This window comes from Phyllobates terribilis, unplaced genomic scaffold, assembly GCF_046119375.1.
Source record: "Phyllobates terribilis strain yellow unplaced genomic scaffold, ASM4611937v1 Scaffold_7__3_contigs__length_470593459, whole genome shotgun sequence".
NCBI classification, from domain to species: Eukaryota; Metazoa; Chordata; class Amphibia; order Anura; family Dendrobatidae; genus Phyllobates; species Phyllobates terribilis.
In genome coordinates, this window is record NW_027362767.1 from 264,889,432 (window position 1) to 264,916,426 (window position 26,995).

The 26,995-nt window shown below is 44.1% G+C and overlaps 2 protein-coding genes across 2 annotated transcripts in view; both read right to left on the reverse strand.

Annotated features, from left to right (window-relative positions):
- Positions 1-5,300, reverse strand: part of LOC141154539 (dual specificity testis-specific protein kinase 1-like) — a 28,709-nt gene extending 23,409 nt beyond the window's left edge. The window contains exon 1 of the mRNA XM_073640609.1: positions 5,160-5,300. The gene's annotated coding sequence lies outside the window, so the exon portion shown is untranslated. The remainder of the gene's footprint in view (positions 1-5,159) is intronic.
- Positions 5,301-19,769: 14,469 nt separating this feature from the next.
- LOC141154541 (kelch-like protein 9) lies at positions 19,770-24,477 on the reverse strand. The gene is made up of 4 exons (XM_073640611.1): positions 23,304-24,477; positions 22,274-22,526; positions 21,093-21,253; positions 19,770-20,973 (listed from the first exon to the last, which is right to left on the reverse strand). Exons 1-4 carry the CDS (start codon positions 24,339-24,341, stop codon positions 20,593-20,595), a joined length of 1,833 nt encoding a protein of 610 aa, XP_073496712.1. The 5' UTR covers positions 24,342-24,477; the 3' UTR covers positions 19,770-20,592.
- Positions 24,478-26,995: the final 2,518 nt, after the last annotated feature.

The following is a 26,995-nucleotide window of genomic DNA, read 5'->3' on the forward strand; positions in this document are numbered from 1 at the left end:
CACCCACAGCTTAGTGTCCTTATGAAATATTGTCTGGGATCAATATACTACTGCGCTGCTGTATCTAAGCCTATCACATGTGATACTGTTTGCTGACCTGTGTATCTAATCCTTTTGTGTGGGATACTGTCTGCTGAGCCGTGTATCTAATCCTATTCTGTGTGCTAGTCTGCTGAGCTGTGCATCTAATCCTATACTGTCTGCTGAGCCGTGTATCTAATCCTATACTGTCTGCTGAGCTGTATCTAATCCCATCCTGTGTGATACTGTCTGCTGAGCTGTATCTAATCCCATCCTGTGTGATACTGTCTGCTGAGCTGTGTATCTAATCCTATCCTGTGTGATACTGTCTGCTGAGCTGTGTATCTAATTCTATCCTGTGTGATACTGTCTGCTGAGCTGTGCTTCTAATCCTATCCTGTGTGATACTGTCTGCTGAGCTGTGTATCTAATCCTATGCTGTGTGATACTGTCTGCTGAGCCGTGTATCTAATCCTATCCTGTGTGATACTGTCTGCTGAGCCGTGTATCTAATCCTATCCTGTGTGATACTGTCTGCTGAGCTATGTATCTAATCCTATCCTGTGTGATACTGTCTGCTGAGCTGTGCTTCTAATCCTATCCTGTGTGATACTGTCTGCTGAGCTGTGTATCTAATCCTATGCTGTGTGATACTGTCTGCTGAGCCGTGTATCTAATCCTATCCTGTGTGATACTGTCTGCTGAGCTGTGCATCTAATCCTATCCTGTGTGATACTGTCTGCTGAGCCGTGTATCTAATCCTATCCTGTGTGATACTGTCTACTGAGCAGTGTATCTAATCCTATCCTGTGTGACACTGTCTGCTGAGCTGTGTATCTAATCCTATCCTGTGTGATACTGTCTGCTGAGCTGTGTATCTAATCCTATCCTGTGTGACACTGTCTGCTGAGCTGTGTATCTAATCCTATCCTGTGTGATACTGTCTGCTGAGCTGTGTATCTAATCCTATCCTGTGTGACACTGTCTGCTGAGCTGTGTATCTAATCCTATCCTGCGTGATACTGTCTGCTGAGCCGTGTATCTAATCCTATTCTGCGTGATACTGTCTGCTGAGCCGTGTATCTAATCCTATCCTGTGTGATACTGTCTGCTGAGCCGTGTATCTAATCCTATCCTGTGTGATACTGTCTGCTGAGCTGTGTATCTAATCCTATCCTGTGTGGTACTGTCTACTGAGCTGTGTATCTAATCCTATCCTCTGTGATACTGTCTGCTGAGCTGTGTATCTAATCCCATCCTGTGTGATACTGTCTGCTGAGCCGTGTATCTAATCCTATCCTGTGTGACACTGTCTGCTGAGCTGTGTATCTAATCCTATCCTGTGTGATACTGTCTGCTGAGCCGTGTATCTAATCCTATCCTGTGTGATACTGTCTGCTGAGCTGTGTATCTAATCCTATCCTGTGTGATACCATCTGCTGAGCTGTGTATCTAATCCTATCCTGTGTGATACCATCTGCTGAGCCGTGTATCTAATCCTATCCTGTGTGATACTGTCTGCCTAACCGTGTATCTAATCCTATCCTGTGTGACACTGTGTGCTGAGCTGTGTATCTAATCCTATCCTGTGTGACACTGTCTGCTGAGCTGTGTATCTAATCCTATCCTGTGTGACACTGTCTGCTGAGCTGTGTATCTAATCCTATCCTGTGTGATACTGTCTGCTGAGCTGTGTATCTAATCCTATCCTGTGTGACACTGTCTGCTGAGCTGTGTATCTAATCCTATCCTGTGTGATACTGTCTGCTGAGCTGTGTATCTAATCCTATCCTGTGTGACACTGTCTGCTGAGCTGTGTATCTAATCCTATCCTGCGTGATACTGTCTGCTGAGCCGTGTATCTAATCCTATCCTGCGTGATACTGTCTGCTGAGCCGTGTATCTAATCCTATCCTGTGTGATACTGCCTGCTGAGCTGTGTATCTAATCCTATCCTGTGTGATACTGTCTGCTGAGCTGTGTATCTAATCCTATCCTGTGTGATACTGTCTGCTGAGCCGTGTATCTAATCCTATCCTGTGTGATACTGTCTGCTGAGCAGTGTATCTAATCCTATCCTGTGTGATACTGTCTGCTGAGCTGTGTATCTAATCCTATCCTGTGTGATACTGTCTGCTGAGCAGTGTATCTAATCCTATCCTGTGTGATACTGTCTGCTGAGCAGTGTATCTAATCCTATCCTGTGTGATACTGTCTGCTGAGCTGTGTATCTAATCCTATCCTGTGTGATACTGTCTGCTGAGCCGTGTATCTAATCCTATCCTGTGTGATACTGTCTGCTGAGCAGTGTATCTAATCCTATCCTGTGTGATACTGTCTGCTGAGCTGTGTATCTAATCCTATCCTGTGTGATACTGTCTGCTGAGCAGTGTATCTAATCCTATCCTGTGTGATACTGTGTGCTGAGCTGTGTATCTAATCCTATCCTGTGTGATACTGTCTGCTGAGCAGTGTATCTAATCCTATCCTGTGTGATACTGTGTGCTGAGCTGTGCCTATGATATGTGTTACTATCTGCTGAGTTGTATATCTAATACTACCATCATGTGTGATACTGCCTGTTGAGCTGTGTATCTAAGCCCAGCATGTATGATACTGTCTTCTGCATTGTGTAGCTAAAACTATCACTAATAAATCATCACTGATCTGCAGACATGTAACTGATCAGTGGTGGTTTTATTCTGCCAGTCTATAACACTGATAGATACATTGTCAGCTACTGTCTGGTTTCCTTCCAGGTCGGTGTAAATTTCCCCATCAATCTCTGATCCTTTCTATGACGCTTGCACTGTATGGCGGATCTGCAGGTCATTCAGATCCATGTTTTTCCCTATGGAAAATCCGGACAGCTTTAATGCCGCCACATCCTAACACATCAGTGTGCACTTATCACACATAGTAATACATAATATATGGTGCAGCTCACAACCTACTAGACACGCAGCACCTCTTGGCTTGGGTGCAAGATTTTTTTGCAGCAGGTTTACAGTCGCCCCCGGTTTGGAGGAGGATGGGGGGTGTAGTATTTCCCTTCCCTCTTTGATTATTTATTCATATTGTAAAGGGAAACCTCTCCATCCCTATCTGTACATCACTCCGTAGATTAAAGGGAACCTCAACCCGTAGATAATCCCAGAGCTGTCTGCTGGGGGGATTAGATGCTGCCTGTCAATCCTGTCTGCAGATTTCTTTCACAAATGACTAAGATTCTGTGTGTGGGAGAATAAAAGAATATTCTGTGATCAGAGGCGCGGGGAGAGGAGACGGGGGAATTAATTAGTGCTCCACATCACAAGAGACGCATAGAGAGATAGATCAGAGGCGCAGCGAGGCTTCCACTCAGCCAAAGATTGAAACCACTGTCCTCACCCTGTATCGTAATAACCCACCCGGGGCAGAGTGGCCTATGGGTTCCTCCCTGGCATTAATGTCTGGGCGATCAATAATTTTATAATTATGAAACAGAATAGATCGATAGATACAGAGGTGCTTGTAAGTTTGTAAACAAGTCCGGCTGTTCCATAATTCTGCATCATTTTGATGGAAAACTACATCAGATTTTTACACAAGTCCTAAAGTAGATAAAGAACCAACCAAAATAAATGAGTCAAACAATAATAGACTTTGGAATTTTTTTTTTATATGAGGAAAATGATTCAAAATCACATCTGTGAGTGGCAAAAGTATGTGACCTTTTATGATTAACAGATAATATGAAGGTGAAATTAAGAGTCAGGTGTTTTCAATCAATAGGATGACAATCAGATATGAGTGGGCGACCTGTTTTGTATAAAGCACATGGGTCTATTAAAGTCTGATGCTCACAACATGTTTGTAGAAGTGCATCATTGTGTGAACAAAGGAGATTTTTGAGGACCTCAGGAGAAGAGTTGTTGATGCTCATCTGGTTTGAAAAAGTTACAAAACTGTTTCCTAAGACTTCACCAATCCCCAGTCTGACATATTGTGCACAAATGGAGGAAATTCAAGACCAGTATTATCTTCCCTAAAAGGGGTCAAGCAAGAAAGATCACTCTAAGAGCAAGGTGTATAATAGTCTGTGAGGTCAGAAAGGTACCCAAGGTAACCTCTAAGCAACTAAAGGCCTTTCTCATTAGCTAATGTTAATGTTCATGCGTGCATGATAGGACTGCAAGGAGAAAGCCACTGCTCTCCAAAAGGAACATTGCTGCCCATCTGAAGCTTGCTAAAGCTCACCCGGACAAGCCAGAAGGCTACTGAAACAATATTTGGTGGACAGATGGGACTAAAATAGAAGGAAAAACACTGCATTACACACAAAAAAACTTCTACCATCTGTGACATGCAATGGCAGTAGTATCATGGTTTGGGCCTGTTTGGCAGCATCTGGGCCAGGATGGCTGCCATCATTAAGGCAATATTAAATTCTGAATTATTCCAGCAAACTCTAAAAGAAAATGTCAGGACATGTGTCCTTGAGCGAAAACTCAAGCTTACGGGGGTTACCCAGCAAGACAACGACCCAAAACCACGAGTCATTCTATAATACAAAGTTTTGGACCGGCCAAGTCACAGTCCTGTAACAATTACTGGAAACGTTAAAATACAGTTATTAATGCACAAGGGGTTTACACCAGATACAGACAGCAAAGGTTCACATACTTTTGACACTCACAGACATGGGATATAGAATAATTTTCCTCAATAAAAAATTTGACGAAGACTAATATTCTTGACTCGTTTCGTTTGTTTTGGTTCTTTATCTACTTTTAGATGTCTTGTGAAAATCTGATGTAAATTTATGTGAAAAATAAAATTCTGAAGAGTTCACAAACTTCCAATCACCTCTCTAGATAACAGATAAATCCCACCCCCTTGTATATTATTATTTCGTATTCCTCCCACAGAGGATAATCGCGCCACAGGGCAGATGAGTTGCAGAAATGTCTGCGACTGCGGCAGATTTGGCGGCAGCACTTGTCACTGAACCCGTAAAGCTATGAAAGTGCCCAGGTCCAAGCAGCACAAAGCACTCACACCGACGGACAACGGCTTCCCGCAGAGCGAAACTCAGACCTCCGAGCCGATGGGCATGGCTGCAATCCTCTGTGTCACTGTGGAAGATGTGTGCCCACCTGGTTATGTCATAGTCGCAGGTTGTAGAACCATTGCTGGCATCCGCGCTCCTCCGTGTACAGTGCAGGGTAGCAGAAAGGGCAGAGACTGTACAGATGCAGTCACACAGGACAAGGCAGTTGTGTTACACTATTGATCTTCCTGCTATGTGAGAAAGCTCAGAGCACCCACGGCCATCCACATTCCTGGCATAGCTCAGCAAGTAAACAGCGCTGACACCATGTGTGGAGAAACATGTGCCACAGGGCAACTGGGCACTCACCATGTGTACAATCCTGGGGGCAAGAGCAGAAGACGGAAGAGTGGAAGATGGGGTCTCCGGCCTCATTGTATATTGCAACCTGACAGTCCCCCAAGTGTCCGTGTCATTATCCCGTACCCCGAGAGTGAATGTCATTATTACATATGTCTCGCCCAGGGGGAATATATATGGGGGAGACTCGGTACCCGGGTCTTTACTTCCTTGGGATGTCACGGCAGTCGGCTCCCGGGCCCGTCCTCTGGGTCACTCTTTAAAAAGTGGGTTTTAGTGTACAGTTTGTCTCGTGACGGCACCTGTGGTTTCTGGTAATGGTGATAGGATGGCAGCTGGGATGTTTCTGCTCCCCACAGGCGGAGCGGGCCCCAGGGGCAGGGTTGATGGATGGGATGCAGGGCGTTGTAACGTAGGAGGGATGATGGCGCAGCAGCAATAACCGACAGAGACAGTGGAGTGCAGTCATCCGATTTTACTCACAGTTCTTTCTGGATTCCTCGGTACACTGTACAGGTTACCGCTTCCCGCATCGCGCTGCGTTCACCAAGCAGGGGTTGAAAAGTCCCTCCGGCAATTTGAGAGTACTTATCGGGACCCCCTTTCTGTATGTTCCTTTTCTCAGCCGACTTTCCGTGCTGGGTCTTCTCCCTCCTGCCCTGCACTTCCCCACACAAAGTCCCGATAGGGTGCTCTGAAGTCCCTCTGGGCAACCTGGAGTTCCCGGACCTACTTGTTGCCCTCCTCGGCGACTAGGGTGAGGCTGTGGCAATTGCACCATAAAAGTCTGAAGCCTCCGGTTTCCTAGCCGGGACCTGAAGTGACACGATTAGCCCAGGGACCGGTTCCCTTCTTGCGGCCTGGTCCCTCCGACACTTGACAGATTAGAGCGTACGGGTGGCTTCCTGCTCCTTCCATACCCCTGGAACCCCTTCAGTTACCGGAGCCTTCCTCCTCTGCTCCCCTCATCTTCTCTCCTCTGCTGGGCCTCATTCACTAGGCCCACTCTGGAGCAGAGCTCCTGAAGAGCACCTGCTCCCCTCAGACTTACTACTCCACTCCCTAACTAAGATGGATCCCCTATTTATACTCCTCACAAATGCTCCCCTAAACTCCTTCCTCCACCCACACCCACTACTTGGTTCCCCCCACTCCAGCCAGGGACAGGGCTCAGCAGAACACAGTGCATCTTGCCCTTCCAGCCGGCCTGGAGCAGTGTAGCATTGGATGCAGGTGTTGGCGTCCCGGGCTGTATCCTTTCCTTACCAGAGAGTGGGGCACCACTAGATATAGTACCTCTGTGGCGACTGAACCCCTTAGGGGCGCCACACATACCCCAAGTGACAGTTTCATTATACCACACCCTGAGTGTCAGTGTTATTATCCTGTGTCAGTGTCATGTATCATTATCCCGCAGCCCGAGTGTTGGCGACATTATCCCGCAGCCCCGAGTGTCGGCGACATTATCCCGTAGCCCCGAGTGTCGGCGACATTATCCCGCAGCCCCGAGTGTCGGCGACATTATCCCGCTGCCCCGAGTGTCGGCCACATTATCCCGCTGCCACAAGTGTCGGCCACATTATCCAGCAGCCCCGAGTGTCGGCCACATTGTCCCGCAGCCCTGAGTGTCGGCGACATTATCCCGCAGTCCCGAGTGTCGGCGACATTATCCCGTATTTTGAGCGTCATTGTATCACAACAATCTAATTTCCCTCACTCTCCTCTATATACAACCCCTGGCAAAAATTATGGAATCACCGGGCTCGGAGGATGTTCATTCAGTTGTTTAATGTTGTTGAAAAAAGCAGATCACAGACATGGCACAAAACTAAAGTCATTTCAAATGGCAACTTTATGGCTTTAAGAAACACTAAAAGAAATGTGGTACTCAGTAAGGGTAATTTTTTTCAGACCAAGCAGAGGGAAAAAATTATGGGATCACCCTGTACATTTTCATTTCTGTTTAGGTGTTAATGATGCCTTATGTTTAGCTTTTCTGTATGTAAATCCCAATTCCTTTAGGCGGTTTCTTACAGTTCGGTCACAGACATTGACTCCAGTTTCTTCCCATTCGTTCCTCATTTGTTTTGTTGTGCATTTCCCTTTTTGGAGACATATTGCTTTAAGTTTCCGGTCTTAACGCGTTGATGTCTTCCTTGGTCTATTAGTATGTTTGCCTTTAACAACCTTCCCATGTTGTTTGTATTTGGTCCAGATTTTAGACACAGCTGACTGTGAACAACCAACATCTTTTGCAACATTGTGTGATGATTTACCTTCTTTTAGGAGTTTGATAATCCTCTCCTTTGTTTCAATTGATATCTCTCGTGTTGGAGCCATGATTCATGTCAGTCCACTTGGTGCAACAGCTCTGCAAGGTTATGATCACTCCTTTTTAGATGCAGACTAACGAGCAGATCTAATTTGATGCAGGTGTTAGTTTGAGAAATGAAAATTTACAGGGCGATTCCATAATTTTTTCCTCAGAATTGAGTGATTCCATAATTTTTTCCCTCTGCTTGGTCTGAAAGCAACTGAATGAACATCCTCCGAGAGCGGTGATCACATAATTTTTGCCAGGGGTTGTATTACCCTACTCGAGAGCTGACAGATCCTCTGCGGATCTCAGCTATCACTGGTACGTTCCTCTCTTCCACTGGATTCATTCACTCGTTGCGTTGTTGACTTGAGCTCACAATAAAGATGAATATCTGAGATAAGTAATAAAAGACTGAATAAACTTCTGACTCTGACACTATAAGTTGACACATTTTTCAGGTCCTGTCAGGTAATATTTGTGCATCCAAGCGGAGTGTCTCCACCGTCCCTGGAAACATGGGCTGCAATACACAGGCACCATGTCACCGAGCCGGTTGTGGCTGTCCAGCTTAATGCTAGTTGCCACTGGGACTTCCATCACTATAGCAATGGCAGAAGCTTTATTCCCATTAAAGAGCAACTCAACTATCACAATTCCTATATTGCGTTGTAATGTTTTCAGTGGCTTATGGTGCCCATATACATTATATGAGAGGAAGCCGACTTTATAATGTGGATGCTAGATGTCAGGCGAGCTGAGGGTCCGTGTGCATCCACGAGGGGGACGGGAGGACGAGCTATTGACTGCACGCTATCTATGGGCACAGTTACATTTGTTTTATGAACGCTAGATCTGATAGTGGAGACAGTAATGAGTTGCTCTTACTTGTATTATAGATTGTATTATATAACCATTAAAGGGGCATTCCCATCTCCAAAAACCTATAATAATATTATTAGCAAATACCTCCAATTACAAATGTAGTATAGTTCTTCTGATTTGCTATGTCGCTTACCCCATGTGCAGGCATTGCAGTAGCTTAGGTATCCCTGGTTATGACCACTCATACAGTGACAGTTAGCTTGGTATCCATGGATACCTAAGCTACTGCAATGCCCTGCACATGGGAGAAGCAACATTGCAAATCAGAAGAACTATACTACATTTCTAATTGGAGGTATTTGTTAATATTATGATACATACTACATATTGGGATAGGATCTTGGAGATGGGAATATCCCTTTAAGTCAGCATCCTGATCACTTATCCAGCATGTTAAATTATGAGCCACCGTTCTAATCAGTGTGCCACCATTTTAACCATAGAGCCATCATGCTGATCACTGAGTCACAATATTAGCTATTGAGACACCATATTGATCACTGAGCTAGTTTGTTAACCACTAAGCCACCATGCTACAAATAAAACTTTCAGTAACTTTGCATAGAAACAGGGCTCTTATGCCCCATGATAAAGCAATAAAACCTTCTCCAACTGTTTCCTGGGATCAGAAGTTCTTCAGCTTCACTACTAACATTCTCTCCCAGCAGAAGACGAGTTGTGAACTTCACTAACAAGTCACAAGCCTACAAATAATGACGCCTGACACCAGGTTATGCTGGAGAGAGGGCTCTGACAACCTCCCACTACTACTCTCAAATTCCACCTGAGGCCTGCTATAGAGATTTATTACAAACATTCACCCCTCCTCATAGCTAAGGAGCATACCACAGAAAACCCAACAAGCTCCGGCCAATTGGTGAATTTATGGTACAATTTCTATTAGTTTTTAATTCTTTTCAACCCTTTGCACAAAGTTCCAGGAGCCTCATTTTCAAAAAGTCATATTTATTTTCACTTGCAGTACCATCAATGGCCAGCATCACTGTCCATAGACACTAATGCAATAGCGCCTCCACTGATGAAGACAACATTTCTAATGTTTAAAATTGAGTTAACACGAAACTGCGGTGTCACTGACAACCGGAAGATTCCTCATTGTGAATGCTGGAAAATATTCTATAAGTTGCTTTCATTTGGGAACACGGGTGCAATTGCACTTAAGTTTACCATCTACCCATTGGGGGCAAATTTTAACTGTTCACCAGCTTGTAAAAATGTAATAAATTCTTGCAATGTTACGGAACATGGGAATATCGCCTAAATGATAGAACCCCATTGCCATTTACATGCAGAAGCGAGTACTGGGTTGGCATCTGAATATTGGACATACCTTTTCAGGATGGGGAATTATTCAGAGGAGCTCATGCCCTGATATGAAACTCGTTATAATGTATAAATGGTGGTATACAATAATTGCGATATTCTCATGAACCCATGAACAGGGATGGTCCATTCACGAACAGTAAGCAGGGATCTTGAAACTGGTGAATAATTGATTCGCACCAGTCTGATAGAAAGAATATTGCTCCAAAGCATCTAAGATATGCAGCTACAATTTTGAGTCTCCATCTCTTCTACAAACTGATGTGTCCCCCTGGTTACAAACTATGTCGTGGGTTGCTTTACTCTCTTTGCTTCTGCTTCTTGATGACTGCAGGATCAAGCTACATGTAGTCTGTAATCATGGAGACACCTGAATCTGCACAAGAGCTGTATACACAAAACGGTAGAAGATTTTTACCAAGGTGGGGGGGGGGGAGGGTCCATTTATCATCTGATTATTAGTTGTGAAAGACTTGCACCTCTTCAGTATGACTTCCAGTCATACCAGTGAAGTCACAGTCTGTAAGTCACGTTTCCGGACCTGATTTTCGTGTTTGGGTGAGTGTAATTATCCCGCACAGGTTGTAGCGGAGCACATTGCAGACAGGGAACCGGCTGGTGTTACACAATCTGCTGACAAGGAAGTTACTGGCAGAGATTCCCCAGGGAAAGAAACATCCGGAAGCAACTGTCCGCAGCTTACGTTACCGCCATAGCGAGCGACATATGTGATGATGCCATCATTCCATACAATGCTCATTATATATATCCGCAAATAACGTGGCTTACAAACGTGCAGCAGGTTACGGCACAGACACATAATGAACATCCAGCAGTTGCTTAAATACTGACAACTACATTTGTGACACAAACGTGCTCAGAACAGTTGTCATTCCCTTCCCCCGACTCCTTTTTGGTTCATTTGATTATTGTACGGCAAAGTTGGCAATGAAATTATGATGACAGCAGCAGGAATCTTCAGATCAAAAATTACTGGGGTCTCACAAAGATCAAGATGACTACATAAAAATACCACCAGGACCCCCTGCCCCTCCTCCAGTTGGTTTATCGCCTGCAGCAGTTGATATTTTGTAGTCTCCTTGAAAGGTTGCGGTAAAATGTGTTTATGGACGGTATCCAGTTATTAATGTGATGTACAGTACAGGGCAGCGCCGGATCCAGCGGGACAATAACGAGTAATTGATGGTAGGATTGATGCCTGGTGTAATGTACGTCCTCAATCCTCCATGTTTATTGCTCTGCTGTTTATTGGATTTGCAGTAAACTGAGATTCATCCCAACAATGCATCTCATTAATATACAATGAGCTCAGAGGATGCCGAAAACCAGAGAGCGCGACAATGCGGGCAAATACTATGTAATATGGAGGAAGCAAATAATATACCGACCGACGCAGACACAAGAGAGTAACCAGTACAAAATATATATATAACCCTCTCCCCACTCCCCCCTGTTGAAAAGAACTGTAACTACTATAATGCTGCCCCCTATGTACAAGAATATAACTACTATAATACAGCTCCTATGTACAAGAATATAACTACTATAATACTGCTCCTATGTACAAGAATATAACTACTATAATACTGCCCCCTATGTACAAGAATATAACTACTATAATACAGCCTCCTATCTACAAGAATATAACTACTATAATACTGCCCCCTATGTACAAGAATATAACTACTATAATACTGCCCCCTATGTACAAGAATATAACTACTATAATACTGCCCCCTATGTACAAGAATATAACTACTATAATACTGCCCCCTATGTACAAGAATATAACCACTATAATACTGCTCCTATGTACAAGAATATAACTACTATAATACTGCCCCCTATGTACAAGAATATAACTACTATAATACTGCTCCTATGTACAAGAATATACCTACTATAATACTGCCCCTATGTACAAGAATATAACTACTATAATACTGCCCCCTATGTACAAGAATATAACTACTATAATACTGCCCCCTATGTACAAGAATATAATTACTATAATACTGCCCCTATGCACAAGAATATAACTACTATAATACTGCCCCCTATGTACTAGAATATAACTACTATAATACTGCCTATGTACAAGAATATAACTACTATAATACTGCCCCATGTACAAGAATATAACTACTATAATACTGCTCCTATGTACAAAAATATAACTACTATAATACTGCCTCCTATGTACAAGAATATAACTACTATAATACTGCCTATGTACAAGAATATAACTACTATAATACTGCCCCATGTACAAGAATATAACTACTATAATACTGCCCCTATGTACAAGAATATAACTACTATAATACTGCCCCTATATACAAGAATATAACTACTATAATGCTGCCTCTATGTACAAGAATAGAACTACTATAATACGGCCCCCCATGTACAAGAATATCTATCTATATAATTGTCTTATCTCGTCTGTCTAGGAAATCCAGCGTCGCTGATTGGTCCGGCCGCGGCCAATCAGCGAGTGGCATTTCACAAAAAGAAGGCGGCCGTTAGCGGCTGATCTGCCGCACGGAGGTGAGCGGCGATGCAGCCGGGAGATGAAGCCGGCTGCTCGCAGCATACGTCCCCCGACCGGAGGCGTTGCTGACCCCCATGCGGCTACTGTCAGGAGATCAGCGGCTACGGCCGCTTATCTCCGGACGGTAAAAGTGACGCCCCTTCCCTCTCCTACCCTCCTCTCCTCCTGTCCCTCCACCTGCTCGCTCAGGACCCCGGCACCCGGCGCCATACTTACCCCTCCCCTCTCCTCTCCTCCTCACCTGCTCGCTCAGGACCCCGGCACCCGGCGTCATACTTACCCCTCCCCGTGCCTGCGCAGCAGCTCCTGTGTCTTCCGCTGCTGCTGTGTGACGTGTCAGGTCAGAGGGCGCGGTGACGTCTATACACCGCGCTCTCTCCTGACCAGTCACAGCGCACAGCGGGAACATGCGGGCTACGCTGGAGTCCAGAGGAGCAGCTGACAAGTGAGGTGAGTATATGCCCCATGCAGTCACATCCTGCATGGGGCATATTCTAGAATACCCGATGCGTTAAAATCGGGCAACCATCTAGTAACTACTATAATATTGCTCCTATGTACAAGAATATAACTACTATAATACTGCTCCTATGTACAAGAATATAACTACTATAATACTGCTCCTATGTACAAGAATATAACTACTATAATACGGCCCCTTATGTACAAGAATATAACTACTATAATACTGCTCCTATATACAAGAATATAACTACTATAATACTGTCCTCTATGTACAAGAATATAACTACTATAATACTGCTCCTATATACAAGAATATAACTACTATAATACTACCCCCTATGTACAAGAATATAACTACTATAATACTGCCCCTATGTACAAGAATATAACTACTATAATACTGCTCCTATATACAAGAATATAACTACTATAATACTGCTCCTGTGTACGAGAATATAACTACTATAATACTGCCACCTATGTATAAGAAAATAACTACTATAATACTGAACCCACTGTACAAGAATATAACTACTATAATACTGCCCCTATGTACACGAATATAACTACTGTAATGCTGCCCCCTATGTACAAGAATATAACTACTATAATGCTGCCCCCCCTATGTACAAGAATAACTACTATAATGCTGCCCCCCTTATGTACAAGAATATAACAACTATAATACTGCCCCCTATGTAAAAGAATATAACTACTATAATACTGCCCCCTATGTATAAGAAAATAACTACTATAATACTGAACCCACTGTACAAGAATATAACTACTATAATACTGCCCCTATGTACAAGAATAGAACTACTATAATACGGCCCCCTATGTACAAGAATATAACTACTATAATACTGCCCCTATGTACAAGAATATAACTACTATAATACTGCTCCTATATACAAGAATATAACTACTATAATACTGCCCCCTATGTACAAGAATATAACTACTATAATACTGCCCCCTATGTACAAGAATATAACTACTATAATACTGCCCCCTATGTACAAGAATATAACTACTATAATACTGCTCCTATGTACAAGAATATAACTACTATAATACGGCCCCCTATGTACAAGAATATAACTACTATAATACGGCCCCCTATGTACAAGAATATAACTACTATAATACTGTCCCTATGTACAAGAATATAACTACAATACAACTCCTACAGTTGAAACCAGAAGTTTACATACACTATATATGTGCGCGCTATTAAGGAGAGTGAATGGTCACTGCTCCCCACGCACACAGTCCCGGCATGTGGATAAGTGACTATTCCAGCAGAGCATTTCACAGTGCGAGGGCGCATGGCAGTGACGCCATGCACAGTTCACACAATGAGAGTGTCAGCAGCGGAGCAAGAAGCAGCGCTGGAGCAGAGAGGAGGTGAGTATAATTGTTTTTTTTCTGTGTGTGCAGCATGATGGAGATCAGGGGGTGCTAAGCATACCAGGATGAGGGAAGAGGTGGGCCCAGGCATACCAGGATGAGGGATGAAGGGTGCCATACATTGCAGGATGAGGGATAAAGGGTGACATACATTCCAGGAAGAGATTATCAGGATGAGGATCAGGGGGTGCTATGCATATCAGGATGGGAATGAGGGCCACGTATACCAGGATGAGGGTGCCATATACAGTGGGTACGGAAAGTATTCAGACCCCTTTAAATTTTTCACTCTGTTTCATTGCAGCCATTTGGTAAATTCTAAAAAGTTCATTTTTTTTCTCATTAAAGTACACTCTGCACCCCATCTTGACTGAAAAAAACAGAAATGTAGAAATTTTTGCAAATTTATTAAAAAAGAAAAACTGAAATATCACATGATCATAAGTATTCAGACCCTTTGCTCAGTATTGAGTAGTAGCCCCCTTTTGAGCTAGTACAGCCATGAGTCTTCTTGGGAATGATGCAACAAGTTTTTCACACCTGGATTTGGGGATCCTCTGCCATTCTTCCTTGCAGATCCTCTCCAGTTCCGTCAGGTCGGATGGTGAACGTTGGTGGACAGCCATTTTCAGGTCTCTCCAGAGATGCTCAATTGGGTTTAGGTCAGGGCTATGGCTGGGCCAGTCAAGAATGGTCACAGAGTTGTTCTGAAGCCACTCCTTTGTTATTTTAAGTGTGTGCTTAGGATCATTGTCTGGTTGGAAGGTGAACCCTCAGCCAAGTCTGAGGTCCAGAGCACTCTGGAAGAGGTTTTCCTTCAATTGCAACCAGTCGTCCTGTCCCTGCAGCTGAAAAACACCCCCATAGCATGATGCTGCCACCACCATGTTTCACTGTTGGGATTGTATTGGGCAGGTGATGAGCAGTGCCTGGTTTTCTCCACACATACCGCTTAGAATTATCACAAAAAAGTTCTATCTTCGTCTCTTCAGACCAGAGAATCTTATTTCTCACAGTCTGGGAGTCCTTCATGTGTTTTTGAGCAAACTCTATGCTGGCTTTCATATGTTTTGCACTGAGGAGAGGCTTCCGTCGGGCCACTCTGCCATAAAGACCCGACTGGTGGAGGGCTGCAGTAATGGTTGATTTTGTGGAACTTTCTCCCATCTCCTTACTGCATCTCTGGAGCTCAGCCACAGTGATCTTGGGGTTCTTCTTTACCTCTCACACCAAGGCTCTTCTCCCATGATTGCTCAGTATGGCTGGACGGCCAGGTCTAGGACGACTTCTGGTGGTCCCAAACTTATTCCATTTAAGGATTATGGAGGCCACTGTACTCTTAGGAACCTTGTGTAATGCAGAAATTCTTTTGTAACCTTGGCCAGATCTGGGCCTTGCCACAATTCTGTCTCTGAGCTCCTTGGGCAGTTACTTTGAGCTCATGATTCTTATTTGGTCTGACATGCACTGTGAGCTGTGAGGTCTTATATAGACAGGTGTGTGCCTTTCCAAATCAAGTCCTATCAGTTTAATTAAACACAGCTGGACTCCAATGAAGGAGTAGAACCATCTCAAGGAGGATCACAAGGAAATGGACAGCATGTGACTTAAATATGAGTGTCTGAGCAAAGGGTCTGAATACTTATGACTAGTGTTGAGCGAGTATGTTCTATTAACCCTTTCGCCGAGTATGCTCGGGCCGAGCTCCGAGTATTTACAGCTGCTCGGTGATAAGGTTAAATTGCTCCCGTGTGCATGATTTGCTACTGTTTCACAGTTTTATTATATGTGAGGAATGTCTATTTCTTACACATTCCTCACATGTAATAAAGCTGTCAAACAGTTGCAAATCATGCACACGGGAGCGATTTAACCTTATCACCGAACAGATGTAAATACTCGGACAGAACATACTCGCTCAACCCTACTTATGACCATGTGATATTTCAGTTTTTCTTTTTTAATAAATTTGCAAAAATGTTTACATTTGTTTTTTTTTTTCAGTCAAGATGGGGTGCAGAGTGTACTTTAATGAGAAAAAAATGAACTTTTTAGAATTTACCAAATGGCTGCAATGAAACAAAGAGTGAAAAATTTAAAGGGGTCTGAATATTTTCCGTACCCACTGTAGACCAGGATGGGGGATATTAACAGAATTGGGGGACATTACCCCTATAACCGTATTAGCAGCAAGTCCCCTCCCCCATAACAGGGCATCATGACCACATTTTATGTTTACATTTTTTTTTATATTTTCCTCCTCTAAAACCTAGATGAGTCTTATAGTCCGAAAAATAAGGTAACTACTATACTCTTCTGTATGTTAATAATTTGAACACTGCCCCCTAGGTAAAGGCTATACAACTTTGAACTAAATAAAAAGGGTCTTATCTGTGAAATCATGTCAGATTTTTAAAAAACAACAAAAAAACAGAATAGTTAGGGGGGTAACGGGAATAAAATAAGAGCAAACACTGGCAACTTGACATGGCGACAGGTCCTCTTTAAACATAATTTATCCCTCATGTAGACGTCACAGCTGACTGAATTTACAAGCGTAGTCTTCCGCTCTTCTCCCCAATGTGGGTGAAGATGTACAAGTCAATAACAGTAATTTTCCTTAAAGGTTACAGTGTTTTCGTGTCGCTCTCTGTGTACACAGCTCAATGTGGAAATGATGTAAAAAACAGATTAGAGGTTGTTTATGGAGAAGAGGACGAGGAGCAAATCAGGGCGGTTACTAAATGGCAGAACTAGAATAATGCATTGATCGCGTCTCTTTAAATGGCCACAACCACAGGACCCAAGCTTTTTTTTATGTTGGACAGAAAGTCTCAGATTGTTATAACGTCCACAATTCTGTGCTGATTTATTCCCTACTATTTCGTTGTAGACTTTCTGATAAACAGCACCAAATCCCCTGCATAGTGATATATGATAAAGTTCGGGTCACATGCAGTCCCTACTAGAGGGCGCTCAGGAGCTTATTGCATACAGATTAAGTATAAACTCTAGCGCTCCCCCTAGTGGAGGCTGTATGTAACCAGAATCTATGACATCAAAACATTCTATGACATCACGGCAAACATTCTGGAATCTTTGCCTGAATCTTCCACAAAGAGGGAAGAGGACACAACACGCCGACTGACACTGGCCCAAGTCTTCAGCTATGAAGTTTTCAGTAGTCATCGCGGTCCTCACGCTTTTCTGTCTCTATGTTGAAAAGTGTGGATCAAGAAAACATGATACAAGAAAATTTGAAAAATCAAACACATCACTGGAAATTGCCCTGATAGGGTTAAACATCTGCTGCAATGATGGAAATGGTACAGAGCCCGATGCCATGAAGGGGCCCAATGCAACTAAACATAGGCAACCCATCTGTAACGCTGCCAGGCAGAGGGCCCAACCCCACGGAAGAAGTCACCCGGGGCCCACCACCAACTCCACCAGGCACAGTCACCAGGAGCTACAGCACAAGAAAGGTCTTCTGTGGTGCCTCCTGCTGGCTATGAATATACCACCAAGACTTCGTGAAGAGAAGCAAGACGCAAATGAAGAAAAATAAGCACCTGATGCCATAGTGCCAATCACCATCTATCACAACGCAGTACCACGTACCCAAGCTGCACCCGCAATATAAGAGAATAAACATTACTGATCTTATAACCGTTAACCAGGAGAATTATCACTGTACGGCAGAACGGATGATGGAAGGTGTAGTACTGTATCGCTCTCTGGCAGTATATCACACAAGACAGGATTAGATACACGGCTCAGCAGACAGTTCACACAGGACAGGATTAGATACATGGCTCAGCAGACAGTATCACACAGGATAGGATTAGATACAAAGCTCAGCAGCCAGTATCACACAGGATAGGATTAGATACACAGCTCAGCAGCCAGTATCACACAGGATAGGATTAGATACACAGCTCAGCAGCCAGTATCACACAGGATATGATTAGATACACAGCTCAGCAGATGGTATCGCATAGGATAGGATTAGATACACAGCTCAGCAGATGGTATCACACAGGATATGATTAGATACACAGCTCAGCAGATGGTATCACACAGGATAGGATTAGATACACAGCTCAGCAGATGGTATCACACAGGATAGGATTAGATACACAGCTCAGCAGATGGTATCACACAGGATATGATTAGATACACGGCTCAGCAGACAGTATCACACAGGATATGATTAGATACACAGCTCAGCAGATGGTATCACACAGGATATGATTAGATACACAGCTCAGCAGATGGTATCACACAGGATAGGATTAGATAACTTGCGGTCTCATTTTCCCTAGCAATGACGTCATGTGATTACTGTACCCCGCCTGTTCCTTGCTCGGGGTAATGGCGGCAGATTGCTCACCACTTTACCATGTGTGTCTTCACACTTAGTAAATATCTGCTAAAATGACAACGACCCGATAACTCGTCACGACTCTCACATTACGCACGGCGGCTTCTCAGGAACATGGAAGCTACTGTGTGCACCTAATCACTGAGACAGCGGCAGATGTATCTCCTATATACTGTAGGTCTGTCGGTCAGGATATATGGTTGTCATTGTCACCCAGCTTTCTGAGAGTCCTGACCGGCCTGGCTATAGTGGCATGTAATGTAGGAGCTTATATTGCGGTAAGATCTTGTGGTCACTGCTGTGGAGTAACGTGGGGTCCCCTCAGCTTTCCTGCCATCACTGTGAGGCCTACAGGCCTGAGCTCACAGGAAAACAAGGAGCTACCCACAGCAACCAATCAGATTCCAGCTGTTATTTTCACACAGCAAGTAAGAATATGAAAGCTGCATTATGATTGGTTGCTATGGGAAACCTATTTCTTGAGGCCTAATGCCTGTGTGAGGGGAATAAGGACAAAGCCAAATTGGTGAATGAATCAGTAGTACAATAGCATGGCTCCCCATACAATAAATAGAAAACAGCGCCACCCCTGTCCACTGTGCAAAATATCAGTCCTGTTCACACATGGAGCTCATAGCTCCCTCTACGTATGGGTTGCCATGGTATCTAGGGTCATACTGGAGTGTGTCACCGCCATCTTGGACTGTGGAAGGGCTTCATAGGAGATTTCTTAATTTTATTGTATGCTGCAATACTATAATACTGCAGTATTGATTCCATAGAGGGACTGAAAATTAAAGTGAAAAATAATTAAAATAAATAAGATTGAATGACCATCCGAAAATATAGGAAGTGACCCCCCCCGAGATGCTCAGGCACAAAATCTGCCTCCGCACCCCTGTGATTGATACCATCACCTGGTGTTTATGGTCGATATATCCTGGGAAATACAATTTTTTAGCATTGCACATGGTTGTGGCCCCATATTCCATCTTCTTTATGGGTCACATCAATGACACAAATCAGCAGCATCCGCTTTACATATATATTGTGATTAGGTTTATTATTCAGCAAGATACAGGCCAGAATTATCCAGGGACACCAGAAGCACCCCCCACGATCAGTAACCTCCAACGAAGAACTTTTATCACACAAGTCCTGAAAGTGTAACTAATGACCCCACCTATAATAAGGCCCCTTCAGACGTCCATTCACCTTGCACGGATCCCATTCATGTCTTGCTAAGCATATAACACAGAGACCTTATAGAATATGAGGCCGTTCACACGTCAGTTTTTTTTTTCTAGGGCCGACAGTCTATTTAAAAAAAAAAAAAAAATGGAGACACATCCATTTTGATCCGAGTCACTGTGTCTGTGGAAAATCAGAATTACCAGAAAGGAGAAATTTGTTGTTTTTTTTGGCACTGAAATAGACACACGGAACAAAAGTGGATGAAATCCAGATCCGGCAACTGACTGAAAACGGTTTGGATTTTCATCATCGCAAAAAATAAAAATGGACGTCTGAACACGGCCTAACGATGGCATAGTTTGCAGGAATAAGGATGTTTAAGTCTTGCCCCCAAAACTTTCCCGGTAATTGCTCAGCCTGCATTAAGGTGGGATTAATCCGAGCCACTTCAAATTTTTGGGGTCATGGAGGTCATTTGGGATGAGGAGGACGGGTACTGATTTTCTATGGGTGCCATTAGTATTTTGCGTTGACATTGGGGGACCAGAATATAGAGCCGTACATGATGGGGGGCACCTGGAGTATAGGACGTATCCTGCCCGTCACAATTCCAGCTCGCGTTTCCCGGTGATGAACAGGTTCAGCGTTGACCTTTTCTTATTGGGAAAGGTCAGACTTTCCTCTTCTTTCTCCTTTTTTTCAATCATCCCATTAGGCAACCTAATGGCGCATGACGCGTGGTCCACCAGTGCTCGCGGCAGTGACCCCGTTTTCTTCCAGGCCTTGTACTCTGGGTCATACACAAAGACGCCATCTTCCTTATTCATACGTCTTAAGGAGCCCCCACCAGTGATGAAGAGCTTGGAATTGTGGGTGGTTATACTGAACTGGCAGCAGTCGAAGGGGGAGAGCTTGAGGGGGCTCCACTGGTCGGCGGCCGGACAGTAATACTCCGTCTCGTTGACGTGGATCCATTCCTTGGCCTATAAAGAACAGATGTTGACTACAGTTGCAGTAGCATTTATTGCCACAAATGGAGGAAACGTGGAGCTTGAATGAATAAAACTGGTCACTTCTACAAAACTCATTTTCTGCTACTCACCGCATTCAACGTGCGTCCGCCAACACAGAAGATCTTATCTCCAACAGCAGCCATTCCGTGATCGCAGCGAGCAAACATCATGGCGCGATTCACCACCCAGCGCTTCAGTCTTGGCAAATAGCTGTATACTTCATTAAGGGTCTTACTAGTAGAATACCCCCCTGCCGGTAATAAACGATGAGATCACTCAGTGATAATTGGAGGAGCTACAGCAGCACAGAGTATTTCAGGAGGAGAGCACTTCCCTTTCTGTGTAGAAGTGGGTGAATTGAAGATTTGTACATTTCTGTAATGATTACACTGAGGGAAGTGCTACATTGTGTAAAGCAGCATCATGATATGAATAGGAGTGAAAAAAAATAGTCTACAGTAGCACAGAGTGTTTCAGGAAGAATTTGTGGAACGTTGGGGAATGTGGGGGGGCGGGGGATTTAGAGACCTTTCCATTCCTGTAATAATGTCACTGAGGACAGGACTGCATCAGTATGTGAGTTAGGGTACAAAAAAATAAATAGCTGAGTCCACAGCATAACAGAGTGTTTAAGGAGAGGTTTTTGTTGATCTTATGGGGTGAGGGTTTGGACCTATCCACAGAACTATATATGACTGGAGCAGTTAAAATGTGGTATACATCCAGTGGAAAAACACAGGCTCAGAGCAGAGATTGTAGTTTCCCAGCAGCAGAGTATTTCTGGAGAGAAAGGTACTGATCTTGTAAGGGGTTGTGAACCACCCACCTAGCAATATCTGACCAGAGCAGTGCTATAATGTAAAATATAAATAAGTGGTAAATTGCAGACTAAGGGTTAAGAGGGAGATTAAAGTTTCCCAGCAGCACAGAGTATTTTAGAACAGGTACATTTTGATCTTGAGGGGGGTCAGTGACCTGTTGTCTGCTCTTGGGAGAGGGGATAGGGCTAACAGTGACTGGAGTAAGTGGGAATGGAGAAATGTGAGAGGTCACAGATGAAGAGTGGGAAAAAAAGGAAGGTGCCAGCAGCACAGAGTACCTCAGGAGATATATGATGTGATGATAGGGAGGTAAAGCCTGCATGTGACAGGTGATGTGATGAGGTGAATAGAGACAAGTGGGAGGTCATAGTATGAGCAGCACAGAGTATTTTAGGTGGATGAGTTTAAACCTCATCCCCCTAAACATTTATATCTAGTACCGTATTTACCGGAAATGTACATGATGGCTTTATGGGTGGTGCCGGCGTGATCAGCCACCGGTATGGGGAAGGGGGCGGTATACTCCCACTTGTTTTCGGCAGGGTAATACTCTTCCACACTGGGGGTGAGATGACCCAGCAGGGAGCCTCCGCCCACAGCGATGATCCGCTCGCCAATCACTTCTGTGTGGAAGCGGGTTCTTCTCTCCGACATGCCAGCAACTTGTAGCCATGAGCCGCAGCGCGGATCAAACCGGAACACCTGCAGGGATTACATGACCAGAAATAGGATTACTTACAGGCCGGGCAGCGTGTGCCATATGCGGCAGGAAACAGATGCCAGGGTGGCGGGCATGTGGTTATCCCAGGCTTACATGTCAAGTCGTCATGAATGGACCTGTGGACGGGTCAAGGTTACCCCAGGAACAATAATCACCAGCTAGTACACCTGCAATGCCTCCTCCATGCCTGAAGATGGGGACAGATCACAACACAACTCAAAGACCACCAGTGATCGATCACTGTAATTAAAGGGCCCGTGTCCAATTTTGTAAAAAAAAAAGTTTAAAAAAGCTGTATTACGAAAGGTTTTGAAACGTTCTAATTTACTATAATGTGTTTCATTTACTTTTCAAGACCTCCACTTGCTGTCACTCAAAGGACACATCCAGAGGCCGAAAACATATTTTGATCACATCCAAAATTCACACTGGTGCAGTTTGCTGCAGTGTTTCAGTGTAGACAATCCTTTTGGAGTCAAACAAATCATCAGTACCTATCCACCTTCTGCCCTGATGATGTTACAATGTATCAGTGCAGGAGAAATCTCAAGAATCCAGGCTTTTTCGCAATGTACAAAAATTCTATTAAAAATCTGAGGTTTCATTCATAAAAGCAAGCAGAGGTCTTGGAAAAGGTGAAGAATTGAAACAAAGTGTATTAGAAAGTCCCAGATGTAAGCAACATACGAATAAAATAAAAATGAGGGGGGAGGGGAAAAGTAAAAAGGGTCTTGTAAGCCCAATAAAAACATGTTTACCTCATTCGATGGATGTTTGCCCGACGGGTCGAAGCGGGTTTGCCCTCCGATGACGTACAGAAAGTCATTGATGACCGCCACGCAGTGATTGTAGACTGGAGAACACATCTCTCCCAGCTCGGACCACAAGCTGCCATCGTCATCTTGCACCCAAATACTCCCCAGGACTTGGTTATCATTTGTCCTCCCGCCCAGAACAAGGAGCTTGTCAGAACTGGCCCTAATGGTGGCGCCCTCACAGTGCAGCGTGGGCTGAGCGTACACCTGCGAGTGGTACTTCAACGCCTCCTGCAGGTAGCGGAAACAGCCGGAGTCTGTTTTCATGATGGCCGCCTCCTTCACGCATCGCTGGAGATCTTCTATAGGGATCAGAGGGAAGCGGACCCTCTTGAGAACATCTTCCGCTTCCTTTAAACGCGCGCTATCATGCTGCAGCCAAGACACCGCCACGTGGAACAGATCCAGCTCGCTGCAGCCCGGGAGGTCATCCCTGTCCAGGATTTCGCACAGTGTCGCTTTATCCACTAGATTCAGTTCCCCAGAATACCAGGGGACACGTTGGTACTGATGGCTGACATAGCTGCTGGCCTTCTCCCTCAGCTCCTCCGGCCCCAGCCTCTTGGCGATCTTCAGTACGTCCAAACATGTGTCTCGGTTCAGGCCATCTTCCAAAAAAAGGAAGCAAAGTTTTACCGCCTCCCGGACGAGCAGGACCTCTGCCGCCTTTAAGGATTCCTCCACATTGTCCCAAGACAGGTGAAGCTTGTTGGAGTAGATGAAGTCCAGAACACTCTGAACCCCTTTGGAGCTGACCTCCTTCAGTCTTACGGTGTCACCGACTTTAGGATCTGTAAACAGCAGCTGAAAGTAAGAGCTGGCTGAGGCCAATATTAACTTGTGAGCCGGGAACAGCGCTCCGTCCACGACCAGCGTCACGTCGCACAGATCCCGCTGGGAACGGAAGAGCCGCATCTTCTCCAGCAGTTTCTCCGGGTAGTTGTCGGATGTGAAGGGGCTATTGACGGATCCGTTATACATATTGGCTATGGACCCTGGCTGATTCCTAATGTGTCAGTCAGCTACATCGCCGTCTGCGGCTGCTATTCTCCAGGTAGCTGCTGATGCCACCAGTGAGGGCTCACATTGTGTACTTGGCGTCGTCACCTACAACACTCCCCGCAGCGCCTGGCAATATCCCATATCTGACCCCTGCAACAATAACACAATTGACCTCTGGGGCTGGTGGCTGCACGCCCGATGTGCTGAGCAAGCCCGGGCTTGTACACCCTAGTAACAAAAGACCAAAGGAATGTAAAAGGTCAACAGCAATAATACAGGTGCAATATACCTAATGCAAGACCAAGCTAGTTCCTTCTCATACTGCCATATTATGACAGATTACTGCAGGAGACACACAGATTGCAGAGATATCTGAATCCATTCTCTCTACTATGTGGCATAGTTCATCCTGGGCCCCCTGATGCATGAATAGAATGCCAGAGCTACAGTTAAGACTGACACAGATGTAACTGTACATAGCATCTCACATGTATGTTGCCACCAGTCACCGTCATGTCTTTCCTAGAGTTCTGCAAGTCATCCTAACGATACCGTCCTTTCTTTACGGCGTTTACCCAGCAGGTTAAGTAATTTTAGACTTTCATAGTCTTGACTTTTGTGGACATGGTGAAACCGAATATTTTTATTTTTGATATTCAAACGTTTATGCCCATGTTTAAAACATTTTTTTCACTTTACTTGTCAGTCTCTTTGAGGGACTTGAACCTGTGATAATCTGTACTATACTACTGCAATACCACAGCATTGCAATTTATGGGGAAAATCATATTCTTCTATAATCCCAGACTGGGGGCCTCATCAGCATCATGAGAGGGACAATGGGGGCCCAAAAGGATCCCTCACTGGGTTCATGCTACTTAAATGCCGCTGTTAAAGAGACTAATAACGGCATTTAAATGGCTAAACTGCAGGGATCAGAGCTAGCTCAGATTACTTCTGTCAAACACAGCTGGCACCTGTTCTACCCAATATAATAACGGTACAATTCTAGCTTCCTTCAGCCACCGCTAGAGGGAGCTACACTGTTACTATTGAGGTAAATGAGCTCCCTCTAGTGGTGGCTGCAGGAAGCTAGAATTGCATAGTTTAACCCTTTGTATATATATATATAGGGGGGTTTGGAGCTCTGCATCAGATAAAAAGAGACAACACCTGTAAGGATAGATCAAGAAATTGAACAGCGGAGAGTAATAACAACAATCAATACACGACAGATTAACTCAACGTGATCTTTACTGGAGCCAGCGAGAAAAACTTTACACGAGGATACAGAGGGTTCAACAGAATCTTGTGCACTGGTTATAAGCAAAATTAAAATTAAAAAAATATATATAATTGGCAATTATTTCACAGTTTTGATGAATAAATTGCAACCTTTCTCTATCATAAACCGTCACAGGGAATGGAGAAGTGGATTTTTGCATCTTAATAACCGGAATGATAGGATTAAGTATTAGACAACTGCATAAAAGGCAACTCCCTCATTTACAGCAGTCTTGGAAATCCCTCCCTTTGGAAATAAGGGAAGAGGAGGGAAGTCCCAGTCATGAACTGTACATCAAGCCAATGTGTATTGTACTCATATTAACCCTATGGAATGCCAGCATGCAGTACCTGCCACTACCACCACTGTCACCGGCGAGCAACGGTGCCGGCCCTTTGCTTATACCCCATCAAATTCACAGTTTTTAAAGCTGAACCCTTACAAAAAAAAAAAAAAAGAAGAAGAAATGACATTGTGCCATGACTCTATGAACTGCTGGAGATCGGTGACATGCTTAGTAAATTAGAAAACAGTAACTCCGAGTGCTTTCAATTTGTACACATACTCCGGTCACATCCAAAGCGGCATTTCCCAATGGCTTAAAATTAAAAAAAAAATAAAAAACCTAAAAAATGACCCCTACAGCCCGCACTGTTTACTGGTGCATCATGGGAGATGTAGTCTTCAGTATAAATAGGAGTAATATGAAATTCTAGCTCACTTTAAGCAGCCACAATACGATGCAAATTCGGATGTGACTGGAGTATGAACATGTAACCAATATGCAGAGCTATGCTTCAAGAAGAACGGACATAAAGGAGGAGTCTGAAGTGTGACGCTTCCATGTTTCACCAGCAGGGGGAGCAGTATTTTATATTATTACAGCGATTGTTCATTATTGGCCCTGGATGAAGGTTAGATGACTGTAAACAAAGAGTTAATATATACATATGCACATATATACAATAATGACCCAAATACATCACCCTCCACCCAAATAAACTCTCTCTATATACATATAATAAAGATGAATATATTAGATGACCCCTCTTGTAGAATACATAAGACAGACAAAGCAGAATCCCCGTCATCCTTATATCGGGCGCAGTGAATGGCTCGCACAGTAACTAGCTCCTGAATTGCACTTTACCAGTAATGGCCACTTTGGTTAATGAGGAGCAATCTGGGTGCCGACAGACCCTGGTAGCACCCCAGCTCCGTCCTTTAACAGCCCCCCCAATCCTCAACTGCACTAAATTATGGACTATGTACACATTGTCCCCCAGCATGTCAGTATTGGGGGTCTCCCAATTACCTCTTCACATTGGTTTGGTTCAATATATGAGTA